Genomic DNA, 22,025 nt, shown 5'->3' with positions numbered 1-22,025 from the left:
TTTCTGAGCACGCTGGCGTGCTGAAAAAAGAGGCAGTTTGATTGAATCAATCACGGTCACACGATCCAACCGCACGCGTTTGGACATCTAATATGCTCGTCGCCACCCACATCTCTGCCTCTTTCGAGGATGCGGCTCGCAGTGCTCCGCCAATCGATTTCCCGCGACTATCCGATGCTTCATGGGACGATGCACTCGCCAGCACGGAATCCGAGTTGGCAGTCAAACGCTCAGATGGCTTCTTCCTCGTCACCGCCCTGAAAGCATGTATACTTGCTCACCTGGCGCAGTCCATGCGTTTGACCAAGGCGAGTTGCACTCCTTCTGAAACATGGTTACCTTAGACGCGTTTTAGGACGTAGAAGAAGATCTTCACGAGGATGTTCTGCTCGAGCCTCTTATCTCGCTGTTGTTGCAAGACGCGGGCGTGTGGGAGCGAAAGAAGGACGAGCCTGAGCGGCAGGCATGCAGGGCATTCTTTATCTTCGCCGACTTGGTTGTCGCGGAGCGGGGTTTCGAAGAGTTTTCGGTCTGGTTCAACGCTATGTTTACGCCAATCATCCGTGCCTGTATTGGGGACCTATTGCGGTGCGTGTTATCTTCTGCGTGCCTCTTCGAGGCGTGACTTCGCCTCAGACGAATTACCGTGCAATCGCCCCACCCAAGCCCAGACCACGACTCCACGCCGAGGATTCAGATCTGTGGTGCATCCAGTGCGTCCGAAACCAAAATCTGAAATGCATATTCAACCATCTTCAGGTCGGGAAATCTTGATTGCGCTGCGTCGGCGACAGGCTTTCTCTCAAGACCCTACCTCTGTTGTTCCGCCGGCAGATCCGGGTGCTTTGGCTTCTCTTCAACTACGTCTTGGCACGCATTCGATAGAACCGCGACCCTCGGAAGATTCTGCAACACCAGTTCTGTCTACAGTCGCACAACCTGAACTTGGATCAGCATTTCATCGACCCGAAACAGAGCCTAGCGTGACAAATGAGCTTTTAAAGGAGGCTGCCCGTTTTATCGAAGAAACAATTGAGATGCATCAACGGGGGGATATCAACGCTGGGGCCAAAATCGGCGGCATGGATAAACCAACAGCTTGGGCATCGTACAAGACCCTCCCGGACGCTTGCGACAAGAGGTCCGAGCCTTTTGTTGTACAATCAGCAAGCGACTCTATGGTTAAGAACAACATGAGCACGGAAAAAGATGGGCCCAAGGCGACAGAGGCCGTGAAGTCAATCATTCCGCACTTTGAAAATGACCTACTGAATCGTGTCTATTTAGCCGTGGACTCGCCTGGCAACCTTTGCCACTCTCGAGCGGAGGGATGGCCAATCTTCCTCTTGCCGCGTCCAACCAAGCCGCCTCAAGGTGAGCGGGAGAGAGGCTTTGAATGCCTCCCCTCATTGCTAATATTTTGCCCAGCCATTACCCGAAATTATTCGAAGCACCTCTGCACGATGATATTCCACCGCAATGGTTCTGGCCCAATGCGCCAACAGACATATTCTCTAATCCGATGTTGACGACCCTCGCCCCTGTGCTCTACTGGTCGTAGCGTAAGTATTGTTTCCTTATAAGTCGCTCAATAGTGTAATGTTGTAATCGGAATTCGCGATCATGTGCCACCCACTTCATCTTCATTCGAATCACTACCACCACCACCGCAACACCCATGTCTCCTCCAGCTAAACAGACGATCAGCACGCTCTATGAAACAGACCTCCACCGGAAAGAGGCGGAGATGGGCAGATTCCTCCGCGAGAGAAAGCTCAAGAAAGTGCGTTCTAGGGAAACACTTTCGAGGGCCCAATCTGGCCGCTGGGACACCTCGAACAGTCGTCGCAGAGGACGGGAGAACTCGCAACATCGCTATCATCCATACGCCTGCCCCACGCCCGCTCATAGTGAGATCGCTGCTGTCGCAAGTGGGTCTTTTCAGGCTCGAAACTCGGAAGACAGTGTCCACCAGCCTCTCCGAAGGACGTTTACAGGCGAGCTCAGGATAATGGAGGGACTTTCTGTGTACTGCAGGAAGCTTCAAGCAGAGATTGACGAGAGGACAGCAGCGTTAGCCCTGCCACAACGAATGAAGAAGAGGGGTGGCAAAGGCCGCAAGATTCGTCCCAAGCCAGCCAGCCAGTTCAGGTTTGTGTAGCAGGCCTCGAAAGTGCACAATTGCTGACGCCCAGAGTAGAGACTCTGAATCTGTGAGCGTGAAGCGGAACAACCCCTGGCCGGTGATGCCTTCTACCATGATCCTGGTGATCAGTGACGACGAAGAAGAGTAGGAGAACCCTGTATTGCCGTTCTTTCAATCTATTGGTACATTTCACTTGCTACACTGAGGCGGTCCTTCATATGAGCTTGACGACATCTTGATGGACGAAAGTATCGACGACGAATCCGCCTTCGGGAGCCTTGACAACGCCCGCTTTCTCTAGAACGCTAAAGTTACGTCAGGTGCGGGAACAAGGAAACGAAGAGAACAGACTCTAAAGTATCCGTTATAACCTTGGTTGGTATAGCCAGACAATCTTGGGGGTACGCGACCGTCTTAAGCCAAGCCTATCCGAGATGAATGGATGGGAGCTTGAAAGATTGAACAACCGACCTGAATGTCCTCTTCAGGGTAACCGAATTTCGCCTTCACGACATCGGCGCGAGTCGGGGAGGAGTCGAATGACCGGACGTATTCCGAAAGCTTGGTCATGAATGCGGTAACTTGGTCGACAGGAGCACGAGCCGGCGAAGGATGAGCAGCAATAAGCCACGAGGGCCACGGTGTTGGGACGGAGCCGATCTACCACGAAAGACTGAGCCGTCTTAAACGTATTAGACACAAAAAACCCACGAATCGGGCTTCACCAGCATCCACAAAAGGCTTTGTGGTGAACCATTCCCACATGAACGCGCCTATCATGCTGTGAAGCGATGATATTCTCGACAGCAAACCAAGGCATCCTTACTTGTTGAACCATCATTGACGGAGTCGATGAGCCCCCGAATGTCGTTATTAACTGAGCAGGATCTGAAATGAACAACTTTGGTTTGCATGGCGACGAAAGAACGCACTTTTGAACTTGAGCTCGTTTGTGGGCCAGCCTTGTTGCAGCGCCATCACATACGCCATCGTCTGGCTGCCGCTTCCGAGACGCGAGATGCCAATGGTCGTCCCTTTGAGATCGGCGATGCTGTTGAACTTGGTGTCTTTGCCGGTGATGACTGCCCTAATCTGGTTCCGTCTCCTTTCTTATGGTGCGAGCGAGCCTTACCAGTTAAGTGGCGTGGAAACATAGCTCCCGCAAAGCTTGTATGCCTTGGACCCATTCGCAATGCCAGAAATCAAGGGGTCGGTGAGTGCGCTGTAGATAGTTTGTCAGCAGCTACAGTCATGAGAAACCAAAGTGTTACATCGCGATGTCGATTTCAGGCTCTTCTTCTCCAGCCAGGCGCTTGATGAGTTGTCCAGTTCCGCCTGCACAATGTGTCATATTCGGTGCACAGCTGTAATTCAGAGACTAACTGGGACATTCGACAAGAGTAAAGGTTTGGTTCTGGTCAGCCTCTTGTAACTGCAAGAGAGGCGTGGAAAAGTGTTCGCGAACTGAGCCTGCATGAGGAAAGGCAGTAGAATAGCGGAGACCCCCAACCAAAGCCAACTCGCAAAGGCATCGTCAAGGTCAGAAGAAGAGATGAAGTCGATTGATCTTGGCGGAAGCAGATAACCCAAAATTACACAGGATAACCAAAATTTTACAGCAAGCTACTTGTTGGTCGTCACTTTCCTCGTCAAGCTTCTGATTTTCTCCGCATTCCTCCTTCTGCGCTCAATATCGCCGTCCACCATAGCATTCATCCTCATAATACCAGCTTTGGCGTCGGGAGCAACTGTGTAGCTGCGCAACTCGCTTCGTGGGATTGATACTGCATTCTTTCTGACCCGGTCCTTGTCCGCCTCGCGACTTCTGGCCATGATTGAGTTGTACTTTTCTGGTTGACGCATTGAGTCTGTTGTGTGCACGGTCGGAATCCTGCGGTCTCGGAAAGATGCGGAGCGTTTGATAATGGGTCGTGACCAGGTATCGACCAACTCGCGCGCAATTCTGGCGATGTCCGGTGTGACACGTTTGCCTTTGGTGTAGAACATGACGATTTTGCCCAGGCCAGACTCCTTGAGAACGTTGGTATCGATGAAGTCCATACGCTTGAGAATAGGAAAGAATTCTCGTTGGATATTGAGTGAGGGAAGGGATTTGTCATGTCTGAGTGGCTCCAACCACCGAGTAACTGCTTCAAACAAGTTGTTGTCTATCATGGACTGGGAGAGCGCAAAACTAGCACAATTGAACAAAAGCGGTGTAGACACAAGATTTGAACACACCGACGTAGCGTTTCCATGACCTCCGGCAGCATTCTTAACTTGGCAGTAGCAGGCAGCTTGTTAGCATTCGACATGATATCCTCGTCGGCAGCATTGAGCATGTTCTCCCGCAACCTCGCGATTTGGTCGTCCGTGTATGCATCCAATACCTCCTCTCCTTTACGCTTTTTCTGCCTATTGCTCTTTTGCGGCTTAAGAATAGCGTCAATCTTCTGGTCAACCCGGATTTTCGCCGCTAAAATGAGGCGGATTAGGGCAACAAAAAAAAGCTGCGTGCCTGCCACGCACCTTGAGATTCAGGAAGGTGGCTCAAGTCCACTGGTTCGGGGGCCCTTCTCTTCCGCTTCCTCGTGGGCTTGTCTTCTGTAGACTTTCGACTTGGCTTTGGGCGCTTCTTAACAACACGTTTCTGCTGCTCATAATCGTCCTCTTCGGAGCCTGACCCTGACCCATAATCATCTTGCGGTCGCTGCTGCTTGGGAGATTTGCGGTGTACGGGCGGTGGTTTGGGGATGTCTGTGCCAGAATAAGCGCGTGAATAGGGACGGGATTACAACAAACGTTGATCCTCGTCAGAGGAAAGCTCAGAGTCTGAACCACCGAAAATGCGTCGCTCTAGTTGCTGAGTCGGAGGGAATCAGAATCGCCTGGCCACGAATGACAGCAAACCCTACCTCTTTGTCGTCGGCCATGGTGTGGAGTGACAAGTTGTGGTGTCCGTGACAGGCGCAATTTATTTCTATCATCTGAACCCATCTCTGACCGTTTGTTGACGTCTCGGCTAAATAGATGAAAACCTTCAGGGCTGCACCTTACAATGCGCGCTCAAAACGACACATCGATACTCCCCCACTCCTAGCTTAACTCTGTCCCTCCATCCAAGCTTTAAGCGGCAGATTTCCCCCCGCCTAGACTATCGGCTTCCTGAGACCGTAGTACTGCGGTTTCCCCTGCACGCATTTCCTGCCATGCTTGCGACTAGCACGGCGGCCACTACCTATCTCCCTCACTCTCAAACTCAACGGACCCCCTCCTCCCAAACACTCATGTCGTCAAGGTCCAATCATAGGCGCACTTTGTCCTCCCTTGCAGCTTTCCGGCCTCCCAAAGGGCTCGTTCATACTTTCCGGGACCCATCCATCCTGTCATCGCTATTGTCCTACATGGGCTGGGACAATTGCTCTGCACTCCTCAATACTTGTCGGGATTTGAGAAATTGCTTCTCCTCAAGTTCTCCAGGGCTTCGAGACGTTGTCCTCTCTCGCTACATTCCCTTGTACTCTTTGGTCCTGCGCCGCTCTGACCATTCCCGACTGCAACACGTTCCTCTCAGTCTATCGGATCTAAATCTCCTCAGTAAGCGCTGTTCTCCTGGCCCGTCTTCCTCCTTTGACACGTCGGACAGTGATTTCGTCCACTGTCATCTTGCACCGCTATCCTCTCTTCGCTTGTCAGTATCTAGCGCGCTTGCTGCCTGACATTGACCGGGCCGAACGCGAAGAAACCGCGAGGTTGGTCGCCTTGGCGCAGGCACACTCCCGCTTTGTCCTCTTTCTGCAAGCGATTGCCCACAGTTCAAATATACCTCCACCCCATGACCGAGATGATATCGACTGGCCACCTCGTCGTCTCGAATCCCGGTTCCGGCAGTTGAACTTTCCCGCTCCTCTGTCATTGGTGCCTTCAGTCTCGCCGAAATCAACGCCAGCAGTCTCGCGCCGCACCAAAGCCACTGTATTGACCTCACATCGCAAATCATCCTCATCCCGCAGTCTCTCCCGCGCCGGTAGCCGGCTGTCTATCTTTGGTAGCAATGCGAAAATTCCTTTACCTCCCGCATCTGAGCCTCGATCGTTGAAGCATTACTCTTCAGCATGGAGACAAGCCTTATCGAAGACGTCGGGTTACTTTTCGGACGAGGAATGGGGTCGCAAACCTTTGGAGAGACCACACCGAAGATTTGCGACTGCGGATTCTTCCGCATCAAGCAGCCCGTCGCCTCCATCATCACGGAGGTCTACCCCCGTAGAGTTGACGCCAAGATTCACGTCGCCTCATGATATAGGCCTTGCGATGTCGCAAACGCGAGCACCTGTTCTTCGTGTCTTTGTCCCATGCTCAGAGCTTGATGATCAAAGCATCGCACTATGTGAGGATCAGCTTTGTGATTCGGGACTTTGGCAACACCTTTCCATCGGAGACATCGTTTGTAACCTTGGGTTCATCCCTCCTACAAACCCAGACGAAATGGCATCGTCCTATTCGAGTCTCCCTGAATCTCCGGGAAGCGACCATTCAACCTCGCAACATCGACAACAATGGCTCATCTTCAATGGGGAGTCGCTTGTGCCATATTCCCCGCCATCTGCCATTCCCTTGAGCAATCCCTTCAGCCTGCCATCTCCATTCTACTACGCCCACATTACTCCTCCCCACACAAATCCCGTCTTTACTATCCGGAACTTCCCTCCATGTGACGACATTCCTCAGTTCACCCTCGTCAACACGAGCCGAACAGTGCCAAGTCCGCACTCGCCTGCAGGCTTCGCGACTGTAAAGCAGCATAAATGGACTGCTCGGGTGTGGCGACAGGTCGCTCGCGACGACGATGAAATCGGGCTGGGGTGGCAGGGCGAATGGATCCTCGAAGGCGACGGGACCCGAGAAGGACAAGCGGTCCTCGTCGATTGTCTGCGTGGTATCAGAGGGCCGTATCGAGAGTGGGAATTGGTCAGAGAGAAATGCACCAGCGATAGATTATGGTTTAGGTTTGTCCATGTTTCCTATTCAAAACCTACCAGCTCACATTTGCCTTTTCTTTTAGACTAATTAGGACTTATACGTCCAAACGGACACGGCCTCGATTTCGAGATGAACAATTGGAACACATGTAACTTGACGCCATTGTGGACGAGCCTGGACTCTTTTCTCCTTCTGTTGACATAGATGTTATTCACGCACACTTGACAAAAGATGGTGCTCATAGAATTCTTACCCTACACAGCTCTACCTTATTCAATCGCATATATTCTGTCCTGACCTAACCCGTCTTTCTGGGAGTTGATGTTTTTTTTTTGCGGCTTACTGATCACAAGGTACGCAATACATTATTATGTGCAAGCAAATGCCTCCAGATGTTAATATAAAGTGAGAGCGATAGCGAATAAATAAAAAACAACCCTGGAAAATAGATCAGTGGACCACGAGACTGCACATTAGTTGGGACTGACCTCTCCGCAAAAAGGTTATTCGTCGGCCGCCAACTTGCCTTTTCGAGAGAAGGAGGACCTTGGTTTGCGATCTTTCTTATTACCACAACTCTTCCGATGCCGCTTAATGACATCCAAGGTACGGGCAGCGTATGTACACATTGGACACTTATGTGGGCGCGCACCAGTGTGGGCTCTCATGTGGTCTGTAGCAATCTCAGTTTCCGCGGAGAACAGAAGCGAGCGGGAAACTGACTGTTGAGATTGTGTTTCGCAGTGAAAGTCTGCTGGCAAATGTCATTAAATTCGCAACTGAAGCGAGCGGGGTTTTTCCGGCGCATCTTTGATGCTTGGATATTTGCCGCAGTGGCAACGATGTCCTTGGTCTTGAGCTCAGGGCTCGGAGAGATGGGCTGGGGCTCCAGCGCGGGCACTGACAGGGCGGGACTGAGGGTGCTTGTCGAAGCCACAGAGGGTGATGAGAACGTTGGACTATGGGTCAGCTGGAAGGGCCGACGAGGCCGCTCGATGCTGTGGCTTGCTCTTCGAGCAGGGGGCTCGAGGTGGGCGACAAGTGCTGTCAAATTTGATTCCGTAGCTGAGCGCAGAGCAAAGCCACTGAGCGGTCGATTCATGGGGATTGTTGCACCAAAAAGCGCCGAATCCTCGGTATCATCAAGATAATCAAACGGCGACGGGAAGTTTAGGTCGGTGGCGACCTTCTCCTCGTACTCATACTCATACGGTTGGGAAACAGTAATGATCGGAGAATTGGTGGGGATGGAGTTATTTGGGAACTCCAAATGCAGGTCGAGATCAAGGGGATCAAGGATGCCTTGGACTACTGGGGGCGAGGTACCAGCGATCGTCAAGGATTCCAAATTTAAGTGCGGGGAATCGAAATCGGTGTACGGGGATATCGGAGACAAGCTTTCGCTTAGATTGTCCATTGAAGAGTTATGGATGCTGAGTGAACCTGAGGGTAGCGACAATGGAGAGGCATCGTCTTGGGGAGTATACCTGTCGTAGTAAAGTAAGAGGCCGCTCTGACTCAGAGTTAGGATCGACGTCACGGTTGCTCACCAAAGGGCGTCCTTTTGTGCACGTGGAGAAATTGCGAAACTGAAGTCCGCTGAGGATTCATGATGGTAAGAGGTCGAGGGGGAGAAATTGGGTTGGGTAGACTGCATCTGACAAGTGCAGGTAAAGAATCGATGCGCGTTCGTGTCTTATGAACCATCCGCGTGCAACACGTGTAGAACGCGTTCCCAGCTGGAAGGGGCCTATTTCTATTCCAAGTTTGGCATCGTGTCGTCAGTCTGTCTAAAATCTCTAGCCATCCAAGATTTGGATGACCGGAGCACCGCTTCGGACTGTCGAATAGTTTTGCGAAATGCTCGGATACAGCTATCTTTCAGAACGCGACGAGGAAAATGAACAAGGTTCAAGGTCACAGTTGGTTGAGCGAGAGCCATCAAATGGATCAACCCATCAATTCATAAACGTGAGATGGCCGGTTGTCTTCTCCCGCAAAGTTTCTCCTCCACAAACCTCGATAACTTGGCTGGCTGGCTATTTTTCGAGTCGCATCGGCGACATCCGCCAGCTTCATGCCAGGAAAATAAAATGCGGCAGTAAAACAACGTTTAGCACTGCTTGGAGAGCTTTCTTTACCACTTGACTGCTACGTCCACCGTCCTGCTCATTTGAAAGCCTCGTGGATCAACGCACGCAAAGCTTTTCTTGTCAACAAACCACAGACGCGCAGTTCCCGAGTCCACAACACATTGGGGCGTAGAGCCTTGGATTTCTATTCAAATTTCTCTCCAGAAAGTTCGGTTCAAATGCCCGTGGGACAAGTGCTTGATGGGTCCCCACAAACGGCCCTCGCCGACCCGCTCAGCCGCGACAGTTGGCCATTGTCCACTCGGCGTTGAAAATTGATGCAACGATTGGCAAGGCGCTTACTGCTTATCTCTATCGAATCTACCCCTTGATAAGGACTTTCCCCGCGGCAAGTGGCGTCAATGGATGGGCGTCGGCGCCAAACCTTACTTCCTCCCCAAGCTTCCATACTACAGAAAGATTGGGTTGAGATTTACGAGTCTGGCAGTCGATGGGTGCCTGTGAACAACATGCGGCGAAACCACAAGTCGCGCCCGCCCAGTACGACCACGTTTCTATTCGCATACAGTGGCGTCTGCTATTTTTTTGCGCTAGTCTAATTTCCAAGCTTTTCCCACGCTTTTGATGTTCTGTCCTCGGACCGGAAAGCACGGTTCTGTGACGATGCATCTTCACAGAAGGCGACGATCTATTGGGCATTGGTTGAATCCCATTGGCACAACCCATGCATCATCAGTCGAGGGACTCGAGGCAGTGTACGTGCTTCTTGGAATTTCCACCAAGCCCTGCACGCACACACACTCGAGTCAGTAATCATGTTCCATCAGCCATTCCATGGCCGACCTGTGCCTGCTCGGAGTCAATGCTTGCATCTGTTCTCTTCGCTTCCCACGATGGCGCTTATTTTCTATATTGCAGTCGTCCCCTCGTCTAATCGATACCGAAGGTTACCGCTGGCCGCTGAAGTGAAACGAGCTGACGTTGATCATATGCCATGGTAATACTGTGTGGCCATGGGTACGGGCTCTAGCGGAAGGTTGTAGCTCATCATTTTGGACGGTCCCGAGTCTGACTCGAGAGCCGGGGGGAGGGGGGAACATAGTCAAGAAATGTGCCTGAGTAATTCAGCCAACATCTAGAGCAGACGAAAAAAAATACCATAAACGGATGAGGGCGTTGTGTTGTTTGGTCGTGTTTACCTCCGATCAAGTGTGGCGCATATGCGCAGTTTAAAGAAAACCTCCACCACGCGCCGGCCGCAGACCCTCGTTGACGAGCTGCAAGCGAACTCAGGCGTGTACACCGTGCTGTGTCTATGCATAGCTCTCCGTGAATAACGCGGCTTCTAGGCACTGAACACGGCTCGCGACCTCAAAAACAGTCGGACAAGACACGCGTATAGACTTTTTTTGGCATTTTCGCGTGGCCCTGACGCTGTGCCAGCTTTCTAGAAAGCAGCAGCGTAAACAGGAGCGGCAGGGGGCCAAACAGCGCAAGGCCCAGTTCTTTTCCGCTGCTTCACAGCAAGCACAAACCGCCCCCAAACAACAGCAGTCCGCTACCAAATCAAAACGCCCCTCTGACGATGCAGAGCACGCTGACTCTCCGCCCAAGAAGAAGGCCCGTGTCGAGCCCGAGCACCCCGTCGTAGCCCCCAAAAAAGAAGACTGCGCTCGAGAAAATCGCGGAACGGCAATCTAAGCCTGTCGTAGCCTCGAGTCACGTACCAAAAAGTCAAAAGGAGAAAGAAGAGGACGCGTATATTGCGTATCTGGAGGGCAAACTTGGCTATGACAAGAAAAAGAAGGGAAAGAAGGAGGACGATGGGCTTGACGGTGCGTTTTCCCGACTTTTTTATGTGCTCGGATTGAAACAACGAAGATTTGTTTGACTTTACGGAGTCATTGGGAATTCTAGGAGACGATGGAATATCGGACGAAATCTCTGAGGAGGAGGAAAATTACATCGAAGAAGAGGTCGAAGCAAGTCAAGATGGTAATGACGAAGATGAAGAGGAATGGGGCGGAATCAATCAAGAAGACAATGATACTAACGAGGACCAAGACGACGACGAAAGCATCGTTGACGAGGTTGAATCAGCGTCAAAGCCGTCTACTAGCACGACCTACGTTCCTCCTCATCTACGAAAGCAGTCCCAAAATGTATTGGAGTCTGAGGTCCAACTTAAACTCACGAGACAATTGAAGGGTCAACTCAACAGGTCTGTCGAAACTCCGTATAGGTGATTCGTCTGATACCTATTTATATAGAATGACCGAACAAAACATTGCTTCCATCCTGGACAGCATCGAGGACATATACCGTAAGAACCGACGAAACGGTCAGTGGCCTGGCATACGGCCTAAAGATTCACTCATTCTCCCTCATAGACGTTACGACGACGCTCACGACTCTCATTATCGATGGCATCTCGTCCCATTCTTCATTACTTGACTCGTTTGTTGTCCTCTATGCCGCATTCGTCTCGAGTCTGCACAAAATCATTGGCATTGAATTCGGTATTCCACCATCCCACCTTTTTTCACTATTACCAACACCTCTGCAGCCGCCCACTTCGTGCAGAGCGTCGTTTCTGCTTATGAACAGCATTATACCGGCGTAGAAGCACTAGACGCTAACCCCGAAGCCCCCGCACCAAAAGAATGCTCGAACTTGATCGTACTCATATCAGAACTCTACAACTTTCAGGTCATTTCCTGTGTTCTTGTCTATGACATTATCCGCGGTCTCTTGGAAACGGAATTGACTGAATTCAATGTCGACCTGCTGCTCAAAATCGTGCGCAGTATGTTCCGCCTACATATGTTGAGATCATAAGCTAAAATCGGTGTAGATTCGGGCCAGCAACTTCGACAAGACGACCCCTCGTCATTGAAGGACATTATTCAGATTGTGCAGAGCAAAATCTCTGATCACACAGAAACACTGAGCTCTCGCACGCGGTTCATGGTCGAGACACTGTCAAATCTCAAGAACAACAAAGTCAAGCGGAACGTTACGCTAAATCAAGGCTATGATGCGGTCGAGCGGATGAAGAAGTTTCTCTCCGGGTTGGGCAAGAACAGACATGGTGGGTGTTCCTCTAGTCCCAATTCGTCGTCTTATTCATAAAACAGTCATGGCGCACGAACCGCTCCGCGTCTCTTTACAGGACCTCCATTCCGCAGAAAGGAAGGGCAAGTGGTGGTTGGTCGGAGCTGCCTGGGGAGGCGATCCACTTGTCGAAGCGGCCGCGGCAAAAGAACCTGCAAGAGCAAGAGAAGAACTCGGAGACAACGCGCTGTTAAAGCTCGCCAGGAAACAGGGCATGAACACCGACATCCGACGAAGCGTGTTTGTGGTCCTAATGAGCTCGGATGTACATGTTATTGTTGCCCCGCCATTGAAGTTGAAGCTGATTCTGGACAGGACTACGTTGATGCCTGTGAACGACTTTCGCAGCTGAACTTGACCGAGGTTCAACAGCGGGAGATTGTGCGGGTGTTGTTGCACTGTTGTGGCAATGTCAGAATTTTTTCATCGCCCAATTTTCGTTTCTGATGTCCCACAGGAAAAGACGTACAACCCCTACTACACCCTTGTGGCGCAACATCTCTGCCGCTCTTCGCATTCGTATAAGATCACGCTGCAGTTCTGCCTGTGGGACTTTCTACGGGATCTCGGGGAGGTCAACGTCGGCGGTGCAGAAATCATGAAGAATCTAAAGGACAATGAAGACGGTTTCGATGTGAAAAATATCTCGAGCTCGCGCATGCGGAATGTTGCCCGGGCTTACGCTTGGTGGATCGCGAAAGACTGCCTCACGCTCGCTATACTGAAGGTGCCCTAATTTTAATTCAAGAGTTTTGGATCTGACGGCGCCACAGCCAGTTGACTTTACGACGCTCAAGTCGCAGTCCACCGCCTTTCTCAGGGAGCTCTTCGTCCAGCTCTTCGTGTGCAGCCAGACTTCGACACCGCTCGCTGACATCAATGCATTGCCAGCCACTCGTAATCGTAGTTCGGTCGAGGAAATCTTCATCAAGGCCACACGGATCGAGACGCTGGCGATAGGGCTTGCGTATTTCCTCACAGAGACGCTGCAAAGTGAGAGCGACGTTGTTCAGTGGGCTTGCGGGGTTGCCAAAGACACATTGCGGACAGGTGTAGACTTTATTCCGTCATTGTAGTAGGGGCTGCTCCATATTGTCATTTAGGGAAAGGCTTTGGCTGGAGAAACTCGTCCATTTGTTACTATCGAAACTTGATGTCGAAATCCAGTTGCTTGTGTTAGGGGAGATGAGACAGTCACGAGCAGGCTTGCAGTTATGTCTCTCCATGTCCGCAAGATAGCCCCGCATCTGTTTCCTGGCAGCAAGCCTCGCTCGGGACCCCGAGTCACGAAAGTGGTCCCGAACAAGTCCCCTCTCAACCCGCTCAACGAAACTTGGTGCGCGGGTTGTCTTCCCTGGCTTTTTCTGATCCTCATTTCATGAGCAGGATGACCAAACGTGCGCGAGACCGCCTAATAGGTTATGCTCCCGCTAACTATTGGCAGCATTTTTCGAGCTGACGGGGGTGGAGTTGGAGCAGTGTTGCGAGACGCTGAGAAAACGGGCAGAGTTTTTGCAAGTGGATCGTGCTGAAGGCGTGTCTGAGCCTGGATCCGATTCTAGTTGTGGTAGATAGGATTGTTTGGAGCAACAGACGACGCTATCACGTCCATTACCTACTGTGCAAATGCTGAGGGTGATCTTGATACGAGTATTGGAACACAGCAGAGGTGTGGTGCATATTAGCCAAGTAGAATTATACATGTCGTGTCTGCAGAGGTAACTTCAGCCAACAATTCACCTTAGGAAAGAGACGAAAACGCACCTATGATACATAAAAGCAGAGCCTCGGGTGTCATCTCCGTGAGGTCTCCTTGTCTAGCAGATCCTTCGCCTCGTTGATTTTGCTCGCAAGATATGGGGAGCCGCCACGGTCAGGGTGGTTGGCAAGCATGATTGTCCTGTGTGCATCTTTGAGCTTGTTGCGTAATGTAGGGCCGTCTCTGTAGCAAATTTCAGCAAAAAAAAGAACATAGGAAAGGGAATACGCACTTGAGGCCGAGTATTGCGACCGCCTCTTTTCTGTCCATCTTTGCGCGGAAGCCGCCCTTGACCCACTGGTCCGCGGCGTTCTTGGCGCCCCTCCTGAGGAAGTGGCGACCAGCAAGCGCAGCAGCGAGTGCGCTGACGCCAATGATGACGGGGGTCGACATGGCCAGAAAAAAGAGGTGGGTGTGCTGTCAAAAGCGACAAGCGAACAGGCCCCCGGCGTATGCGCTAAGATGTTCGATATTTATGCGGACGAAAGTCGTCCAAAAAAGGGTCTGATGTACGATATTTATGCGGCAGGAAATGGGTCCTTTTGCCCTGTATGTCCGAGGTCGGAACTTGCGGTCGGCAGCCAAGTCCGATCGCAATGCGGCTGTATGCGAAGAGAATTTGTTTAAGAAAAAAAAAACAGCAGTGATTCCTCAGACCTCAGATTTCATATGCTAGTTCTACTCTCTTCTTCTGTTGCTCGAAATCTCATAAGTGATTTGTACTCGACCTTCGCGCTTCGCTTTCGAAAAACGACTCCGAGTTGATTTGATGATGCAGGCATGTGACTCGATTAGTCAACGTCGTGTCCACAAACCACGTCCTCACTCACTCACTCGTCATCTTTTCCGTGGTCCAACTCTTTTATCTACACGGTGTAGATGTCCAAACCACCAAACGGCACAGTTCTGATGCTTTCCGTTCTTGTTTTGCGTCCAAAGGCTTCAAAAACCCCTGTGACTACTTACGGCGCGCACTCTTGGTCCGAGCTAGCGGTTTTGAAATATTCTAACCTGGTCCTGACAGTCTTTTAGTCCAACTCTGCCCAACCGACTACGCGAAAATGGAGAGGATCGACGCCAAGGACTGACTCTTGTATATAATAGCGCCGGCAACCCTGCAGCTTGACCCCCACTTTCCTGTTCTCGCACCCTCCTTCAACAAATCCAATATGCGGAAGAAAGGTCATTCTGCTCTTCCGACTCAGCTTCTCAGTCTTACCATCCACAGAATACCGAACACACAAGCCTGCCTTTGCACCAATCTTTTTGCGCCAAATCTCACCCGCCTCAATCATTTTTTGTTATCGACCTATCCTTACCATATTCCTCGTCACTTTGGCATTAATTCTTGGTTTCACAACCAACCCTCTGGTCCTCGCTGCTCTCAAATCGTTGACATCACATTCTCATGTGGCGCCGACAACAACAGCCGGTGCAGCAAGCGTCTTTCTTGGAGAAGTATCTATCGCGGTTCTTGGCTCTGGTTAGCGAAATTCTGCCCTGGATGCTAAAGCTAACAAGCTTTCATAGTATATTGTCGTCACCCTCGTTGGGCCTCACTTTGTGGGTATGCATTTGCGGTACACTATCGGCGGACACATATCGTACATCTTCGACGGGATCGAATGTTTGCCCATGGCATCTACAGTCAAAACGAAATTGCCGCGCTCTCTAATACATCCCCACATAAGTGTCTCGTTGGTGACGCGTGGATGCAAGATTTGACACACTTTTCACTGGCCACATCAGTTGCTGACAACGCTACCTTTCCTCACGCTCGATGTTTTGGTGGTGGACCTCTCGGTGCATCAAAGCCTGCTACCACTAATGTTTCTGGAGCCATAAATGTCGCACAATTTGACGATGAAGAGATCAGCGACTTGGAAGCCTTTAAGTGTGATGATTGGATTGGTGTCGGGAAAATTTGGTCAGACACTGTCCCGCAGGCAGTCAAACGAGCATGCAATATAGCTCGAGCTATTCCTCCCCATGTTCATCGCATCGTTATACCAGCCGGAACGACATCTGCTATGCAAGTTCTTTCACTCGCTTTACCACCGCCACCACCCTCATCCACTCCAAATCAACGCTATGCGATATATAGCACAAATCCCATTGACTCGGAGCCTACACGGGAAATTGCTGCAGCCTGCCTCGACATACTTCCTGAACTAGACTCCAAATTCAATAATGCATGGCTGTCTGGCGCCTCTTCCATCCGTCTTCCTGGATTTCCTAATCAGCACTTTCCGCTTTGGACCACAAGTCTCCTAGTATCATACCAGAGCTTCGCCAACAAATGCCAACGGATTGAGCAAGCCCGTTTGTTCTTGAAGCGAGCACCGCCAGCCTGCCGCGACCTTGCAGAGCGTTGCGAGGATGTTTTGGAGTTTCTCCCATGGGATGGCCCTGTTCCGGAGCTGAGTGTAGCGGGGACTTTTACGACACAATCTCTCATTGGCTTCCTCAGTAATGAGTGGCTCGATGATGAGATGATCAACGCAGGTGCTGCCTACATCGAGGCACGTCTTCCACGACCAAAGACTGTCCTTATCCAGGATTGTCTATTCTTGCAAATGCTACGTGTTGCACGAAAAAACCAAGCTGTCTACACTCCGCAACGCTTCTCCAAACTCGACAAAGCAATAATCGACCAATCTCTTCAGCTCATCTATCTCCCCCTTCACGTCCGGGATTCACATTGGTCCCTTCTTAAGATCGACCTTCAAGCCTGTACTTTGGCTGTGGCCGACTCTCTTCGCAATGCAAGCCTACCCACCGAAGAATTGAATATGATTCGATGGTGGTTGACGTCTCTGCTTCCTATGGGTGCCGAGTTTTCGATAGTAGATCCAGATTTTCCGTCACCAAAGCAGGATGACTCGCATTCCTGTGGCATTGTCGTTCTCTCACTTCTCAATCATTTACTCCTGGACAAAGAAAACTGGAGCTCAGCAGATGCAACTCGTCACCGAATGCTGTGGTTCCTTCGACTGTCGGAAAGTTTTGGTGATGATGAGGAAATTCCAGTATGTCTTTATATTGTTCTCCTTGTCTAGTGCTTATGTCTGCACAGGACGACTATGTAGATATTCATGAGCGTGATTTAGAGAGCTCATCTTCATCTGCTGTCTTTGTCTCGCGGCCAAATACTCCCGCCCGATACGTTGTGTTCATGGCCATCATCCCGACCCAGTACTCCGCCACACTCATCTCCTTCATCCCAGTCGATATTCTTGCCTTCTATCGACAGCAATGATATGAGTGATTCCACTTGCAACGACAACACATTTTCCGATACCCCACTATTCTTGCCAACCCAGTATAATTCTCTCGGGCTCAACGACGACGATGATGATGCCATCTCACATGAAGTACAACCCTACCGTCGTGCTGGTCCTCAGGTTGGTTCTTCGTGGGAGAGACAAAAGCGACTCAAAGTAGCAGCCGATCATGCTGCCTTCATACCGAACACATCACGACTGACCAATTTTCGACTCAAAATTCAAGCCGACGACTCAATGGCTGAGTTCGATGACGATAACCTGTGCAGTGTTCGTTGCTCTCGATGTGCTCGATGGATAGAGATGCGTGCGGTGTACGATGTCAAGCGGTGGAAGGAACATCGATTGAGCGCAACCTGTCAGAAGAATCAACAGAGTGGAGTTGGAACCAAATCTTTATTTGCGATGGGCTTTACCCGACAACCTCGCACAGAAAGGGCGGTGTCTGTGATATCCCCTCCCCCAACGATGAAGTCCCTTCCATGCCCTGGCTTGACCTGCGAATCCAACCCCAAGATTGCGCGGTATTTGATGCGGACATCTGCTTCTGGTGGTGGTGCACCATCACGCCTTCGAATTGCGTTGGATCTTTTCGAGACTCGTTGGATTTCCCTCAACAAGGAACAGCAACGTATGGTGCTACGACGCGAGAATAGCCTTCAGCAATGGAAGAATTCTCACTCTCTTGGTTCCGTCTTTTCTGGGTCATGTTTGCGGAATGTGGATACCGCAGACAATAGCTTGGTCAAGCCTTGTCTACCATGCAATGAGCTTCGCCGGCTCCATACTTTCCAAGTAGCGATTAATCGGCCCATGCCGCAAGAACGTGACATGAAACATGTTCCAAAAACCTATCGCAGTCCTGAGCTCGGGGCGTTGTATCTCAAGTACCACGGCCTTCGGGAACTGATGGAAAATGTATTCATGTTATAGTCCGAGCGGTATCAATACTGACCAATGCATAGAACGATGGGCGGTCATACTTTCTCAAATTCGCTCAAGGCTGTCTTGATGGCTCTTACGACTCCGATATTCTCCCTGGCATGGTCAAAGCAATGGTCATTAAGCAAACCCGTATTCAACAGGGCAAAACCCTCAAGAATATGAAGTATCCACCCGAATTCGACCAGTTTTGTGATCTTCTTGCATCATTATCACCCTGCACCTATCGCACATTCCAAAAGACATTTGGTGGTCGGGGAATACGTAGCATTCGGTAGGCATCAACCATCTTAAGCCATCTACTGACCGTTCCGCAGAGATGTTCGGTCAAAGCTTCCTCAATTTGCTCCTGGTATTGTCGGTGCAAATATTGAACGGATCGTTGACATACTATTCAAACTGGGTTATTCTGGCCCTCTAGCCCTCTCCTGTGATGACACTGCGCTCGAGCCCGCAATATCGATATATCAAGAAACGAAGGATACATGCTTAATTCTCGGATCCATCAATGGTCCAATTCGTGTCGGCGCAAATGATGACCTTGATCTTGTCATGCAAACCGCTCAACTACAAAAGGCAGATAAGGTGAGTCTGTAAAACTGATCTCCGGACTATACTGAGAACTTCTCAGCTTCGTCTTTGGCTTTTATCTGTGCTGCTCCCGAAGATTCCTCCTATTGTTGTTGCTGCGGTTGCTCGTGGCTCGTCTGTTCCATCTGAACGACTTGCTGCTATGCACCAAGAAGTCCTCAACTTACTCCATGGAGTGGGCATTCATCCGACCTCACTTGCTGCCGATGGTGCTGATATCGAACGATCCGCACAGCGAGTTATTGCCCAGTCAACATCTGATCACCTTCTGTTCTGCATTCCCAACATCGTCCCTGGATGTAGTCTCGACTACAAGGTCCCGCTGGCCTATGGTGCCTATCCATTGGTGACCACTCAGGACTCGAAACACGCCGCAAAGACCGCACGAAATCAAATATATTCTGGTGCACGTTTGCCTACACTTGGCTTTCATACCGTACATTATTCCATGATTCGGGACATTGCCGAAGATCCCGAATCGCCATTGCTGTCTCAAGATGTGAAGGGGCTTGATCGACAAGATGATCGAGCTGCTGCTCGTCTTTTCACTTCTGCGACAATCGAGTTTGTATCCAAAAACATCCTGATCGATATGGCCTCGCGTGTTATCTGTTCGTTCTTGGGGAACTTATCGATGCATGGCAGAATCGTGGTATCTCTCATCGCGAACGTATCAAAATGGCTATTCGAGCTCGGTTTTTCCTGATGGCCTGGCGTACTCATATTCTCTTGCATCCTGACCATTCTACCGACACTCATTTCATTTCCCGACAATCCTATGACATTTTCATTACCCTCTGCGACAGTCTTGTCATACTGATCATCGTTCACCGCCGATTTTACCCTTTACACCCCTTTCCTTCCATGGCTTCACTTGACTGAGCCTTGCGAACACTACTTCGGTATTTTGCGACAGCTCAAGATTGATTTTGCTTATATCGATGTCCTTTACCTCGAGCGCAAACTTCGTTCGATCCAGATGGGCTCGATTGATGGATTGACTGCAGAGCAGAAAGCAAACCTAAGTTCGATGGGTTATGCGCATACATATATGGATATGGACGGGCTTAACCTGACCCTTCTCATGGCCTGGCCCAGCGATGCGGAGATGCGCCTGGACTCGCAAAATGCCCTTACAGAGGCCACGGAGTTGTTGCGTCTGCTGGGTATCGATGGTCATGCCATGCTAGCAAAACATGTTGAACCTACCCCTCCTAAACCACCCATCGTCATTTCCCGTCCTCCGCAAACCTTGGTTGCATTGTCGTACCTCTCTACGACTCGCAGATTCCTGTTGGTATGACACTCCGGGCAGAGCGTGCTGCCAATTCATACACACTCGCTTTGGTTGCTGATTCGGTCGACAAAACTCAGGCAATGTGCGACAGTCTTTATTTTGGGGGGGATTATTCTGACCTTTCTGGCAGTGCTGCCTTGCCTGACTCTACAGATGCATCTCTGGACATACTTCGCTCAGATATTCAATCTCATTTAGCCACCACAATGACTTCAGCCAACAACGACTTCTCTGAATCGGAAGCTATACCGTCAATAAACGAGGCGCTTGTACTGGTCGTAAAACAAGGCTCCCGTGTATGCTTTACTCATCTCTCAGCGTTCACGTCACCAGACTGCATTCGCTGCGCGGTCAATTCGGCGACATGGACGCTTATCGACCATCCTCTCGAACCCGAAATCTCCCATCAATGAAGACAACAAGCCTTCACTACGCGACCGTCTCAAAGCGAAATTGGACGCTCTTGCTCCGGGCTTCCTACCAGCTAATAAGACAACTGGTGCTGGCCGACAGGTTCGTCACACTGGTATGTTTCACTCACAAGAGGGTGGAGCTCGTGCTGCCAATAAGGAAACCGTCAAGAAGGTTGCTGCCTCTGTATGTTATTATTTTTTGTTGCGACAAATCCCCTGACCTGACTGTTACCATAGAATTTCCTTCGCCTACGTGGCCAAGCTCTACAAGGCCATATGTATCTCCACGAGAGTGTCTGCAACGCAAACATCACACCATATAATCCTCTCAAAGCAGGTCATTTTCTCATCGCCTTTCATCCACACTGTGGTGGGATGGTTATCGGAGAAGGTACCGGTTTCTTGTTTGTTGTATAAATTACAGCTTGCTCAATTCATCTCAGTAATCACAATGTACGAGAAAAGCACCATGCACGACTGGGTTTCTCACATCGACAATGCTGGCAAGCCATCTTACCTCTACATTATGACCTATACTGGACTGACCGCAAAACAATTTTGGCTTGCTCTCCTCCATGACATGCTCCACGTTGAAGTGCCCGACCATTTTGCAAATCCCCCGAACCCACATCGTCTTCTCCCTTGCATCGTATACCAACAGCATCTCACGCAATATCTATCTTGATGCGGATGGCCACCCACACAGTCTTATCTCCTTTACGGCTGAACTGGCAACTCTGGTCCAGATGTTTTGGAGCCTGTAAGGGCAACCCTGGAGACTCCGACGAAAGCCTAGCAGGGGAGGATCCAAAGCGTGAATAAGACTACAGGAAATACACGGAGGGACCGACCTAGCAGGGGAGGATCCAAAGAGAAGAAACTCTAAGGGTCCGCCTGCTAGGGCGCCAACTATATACTGGTCGTCCGTAACTGCCGACGTAGAGGCGCAGAAGGCCTGAGCGGCGTCGCAGGCTCTGTCCCAAGGTGATCGTTGGGAGGGTCTTGACGGATCGGTGATTGTGCGGGGCGAAGGAGGCCGTGGGCGATGGTCGGGGTGGGTCGGAGTCCGAGGGGCGCCGGTCGGATGCGCCTCGGATGCGTTCGGAGGGTCCGGGGAGGCCGGCGGGGGGTTCCCTGACATCACCCCCCTTTGAATGCGGCGTCCCGACGCATAGTTCGGAAGGGCAAGGAGTCGAAGGTCGCTGAGGCGATGTGCCGTGGTTTACCTGGGTACCTCCGATAGAAGTCCGCAATTTTGTCTGGCGCGAAGACACGGTCGAACCGAACCCATGAGTCGTGCGAAGCATCGTAGCCTTTCCACCTGACGAAGTAGTTAAGACGCTTATACCTTATCCTGGCATCCAAGATTTCCTCGACTTCCCATTCGGGGACTCCGTCCTCTA

General features: G+C 50.8%; 9 protein-coding genes across 9 annotated transcripts; 5 read left to right on the top strand and 4 right to left on the bottom strand.

Moving 5' to 3' along the window:
• Positions 1-92: 92 nt before the first annotated feature.
• MIND_00256800 (uncharacterized protein) lies at positions 93-1,561 on the top strand (the record flags this gene model as incomplete). Its single annotated transcript, XM_037359446.1, has 6 exons — positions 93-312; positions 363-588; positions 637-713; positions 760-1,237; positions 1,288-1,374; positions 1,429-1,561. 6 exons carry the CDS (start codon positions 93-95, stop codon positions 1,559-1,561), a joined length of 1,221 nt encoding a protein of 406 aa, XP_037224541.1.
• Positions 1,562-2,360: 799 nt separating this feature from the next.
• MIND_00256700 (uncharacterized protein) lies at positions 2,361-3,687 on the bottom strand (the record flags this gene model as incomplete). The annotated part of the gene is made up of 10 exons (XM_037359445.1): positions 3,657-3,687; positions 3,530-3,610; positions 3,418-3,481; positions 3,279-3,368; positions 3,079-3,233; positions 2,973-3,023; positions 2,858-2,919; positions 2,618-2,806; positions 2,498-2,571; positions 2,361-2,451 (listed from the first exon to the last, which is right to left on the bottom strand). The coding sequence occupies exons 1-10, from the start codon at positions 3,676-3,678 to the stop codon at positions 2,361-2,363; spliced, it is 879 nt and encodes a 292-aa protein (XP_037224540.1). The 5' UTR covers positions 3,679-3,687.
• Positions 3,688-3,769: 82 nt separating this feature from the next.
• Positions 3,770-5,079, bottom strand: MIND_00256600 (TFIIS N-terminal domain-containing protein; the record flags this gene model as incomplete). Its single annotated transcript, XM_037359444.1, has 5 exons — positions 3,770-4,340; positions 4,388-4,622; positions 4,676-4,903; positions 4,949-5,009; positions 5,062-5,079. The coding sequence occupies 5 exons, from the start codon at positions 5,077-5,079 to the stop codon at positions 3,770-3,772; spliced, it is 1,113 nt and encodes a 370-aa protein (XP_037224539.1).
• Positions 5,080-5,355: 276 nt separating this feature from the next.
• Positions 5,356-7,281, top strand: MIND_00256500 (MIF4G/MA4-domain-containing protein; the record flags this gene model as incomplete). The annotated part of the gene is made up of 3 exons (XM_037359443.1): positions 5,356-5,743; positions 5,793-7,155; positions 7,212-7,281. 3 exons carry the CDS (start codon positions 5,356-5,358, stop codon positions 7,279-7,281), a joined length of 1,821 nt encoding a protein of 606 aa, XP_037224538.1.
• A 351-nt stretch (positions 7,282-7,632) lies between these two features.
• Positions 7,633-8,786, bottom strand: MIND_00256400 (Zinc finger protein3-like; the record flags this gene model as incomplete). The annotated part of the gene is made up of 3 exons (XM_037359442.1): positions 7,633-7,802; positions 7,853-8,616; positions 8,680-8,786. 3 exons carry the CDS (start codon positions 8,784-8,786, stop codon positions 7,633-7,635), a joined length of 1,041 nt encoding a protein of 346 aa, XP_037224537.1.
• Positions 8,787-10,442: 1,656 nt separating this feature from the next.
• On the top strand, positions 10,443-13,412 carry MIND_00256300 (MIF4G/MA4-domain-containing protein; the record flags this gene model as incomplete). The annotated part of the gene is made up of 13 exons (XM_037359441.1): positions 10,443-10,526; positions 10,572-10,618; positions 10,674-10,869; positions 10,925-11,057; positions 11,104-11,443; positions 11,493-11,563; positions 11,613-11,741; positions 11,789-12,028; positions 12,077-12,313; positions 12,360-12,601; positions 12,652-12,747; positions 12,794-13,063; positions 13,110-13,412. The coding sequence occupies 13 exons, from the start codon at positions 10,443-10,445 to the stop codon at positions 13,410-13,412; spliced, it is 2,388 nt and encodes a 795-aa protein (XP_037224536.1).
• A 718-nt stretch (positions 13,413-14,130) lies between these two features.
• MIND_00256200 (Mitochondrial import inner membrane translocase subunit TIM14) lies at positions 14,131-14,488 on the bottom strand (the record flags this gene model as incomplete). Its single annotated transcript, XM_037359440.1, has 2 exons — positions 14,131-14,278; positions 14,328-14,488. 2 exons carry the CDS (start codon positions 14,486-14,488, stop codon positions 14,131-14,133), a joined length of 309 nt encoding a protein of 102 aa, XP_037224535.1.
• A 3,359-nt stretch (positions 14,489-17,847) lies between these two features.
• MIND_00256100 (uncharacterized protein) lies at positions 17,848-19,618 on the top strand (the record flags this gene model as incomplete). The annotated part of the gene is made up of 4 exons (XM_037359439.1): positions 17,848-18,297; positions 18,345-18,595; positions 18,639-18,906; positions 18,953-19,618. The coding sequence occupies 4 exons, from the start codon at positions 17,848-17,850 to the stop codon at positions 19,616-19,618; spliced, it is 1,635 nt and encodes a 544-aa protein (XP_037224534.1).
• A 273-nt stretch (positions 19,619-19,891) lies between these two features.
• On the top strand, positions 19,892-21,307 carry MIND_00256000 (uncharacterized protein; the record flags this gene model as incomplete). The annotated part of the gene is made up of 5 exons (XM_037359438.1): positions 19,892-20,205; positions 20,340-20,505; positions 20,543-20,806; positions 20,860-21,013; positions 21,066-21,307. 5 exons carry the CDS (start codon positions 19,892-19,894, stop codon positions 21,305-21,307), a joined length of 1,140 nt encoding a protein of 379 aa, XP_037224533.1.
• Positions 21,308-22,025: the final 718 nt, after the last annotated feature.

The sequence above is a fragment of the Mycena indigotica genome (assembly GCF_014461135.1).
Source record: "Mycena indigotica strain 171206Taipei chromosome Unknown Mind.scaff0002, whole genome shotgun sequence".
Classification (NCBI taxonomy): Eukaryota; Fungi; Basidiomycota; class Agaricomycetes; order Agaricales; family Mycenaceae; genus Mycena; species Mycena indigotica.
This window is presented reverse-complemented; position numbering and strand designations above follow the sequence as displayed.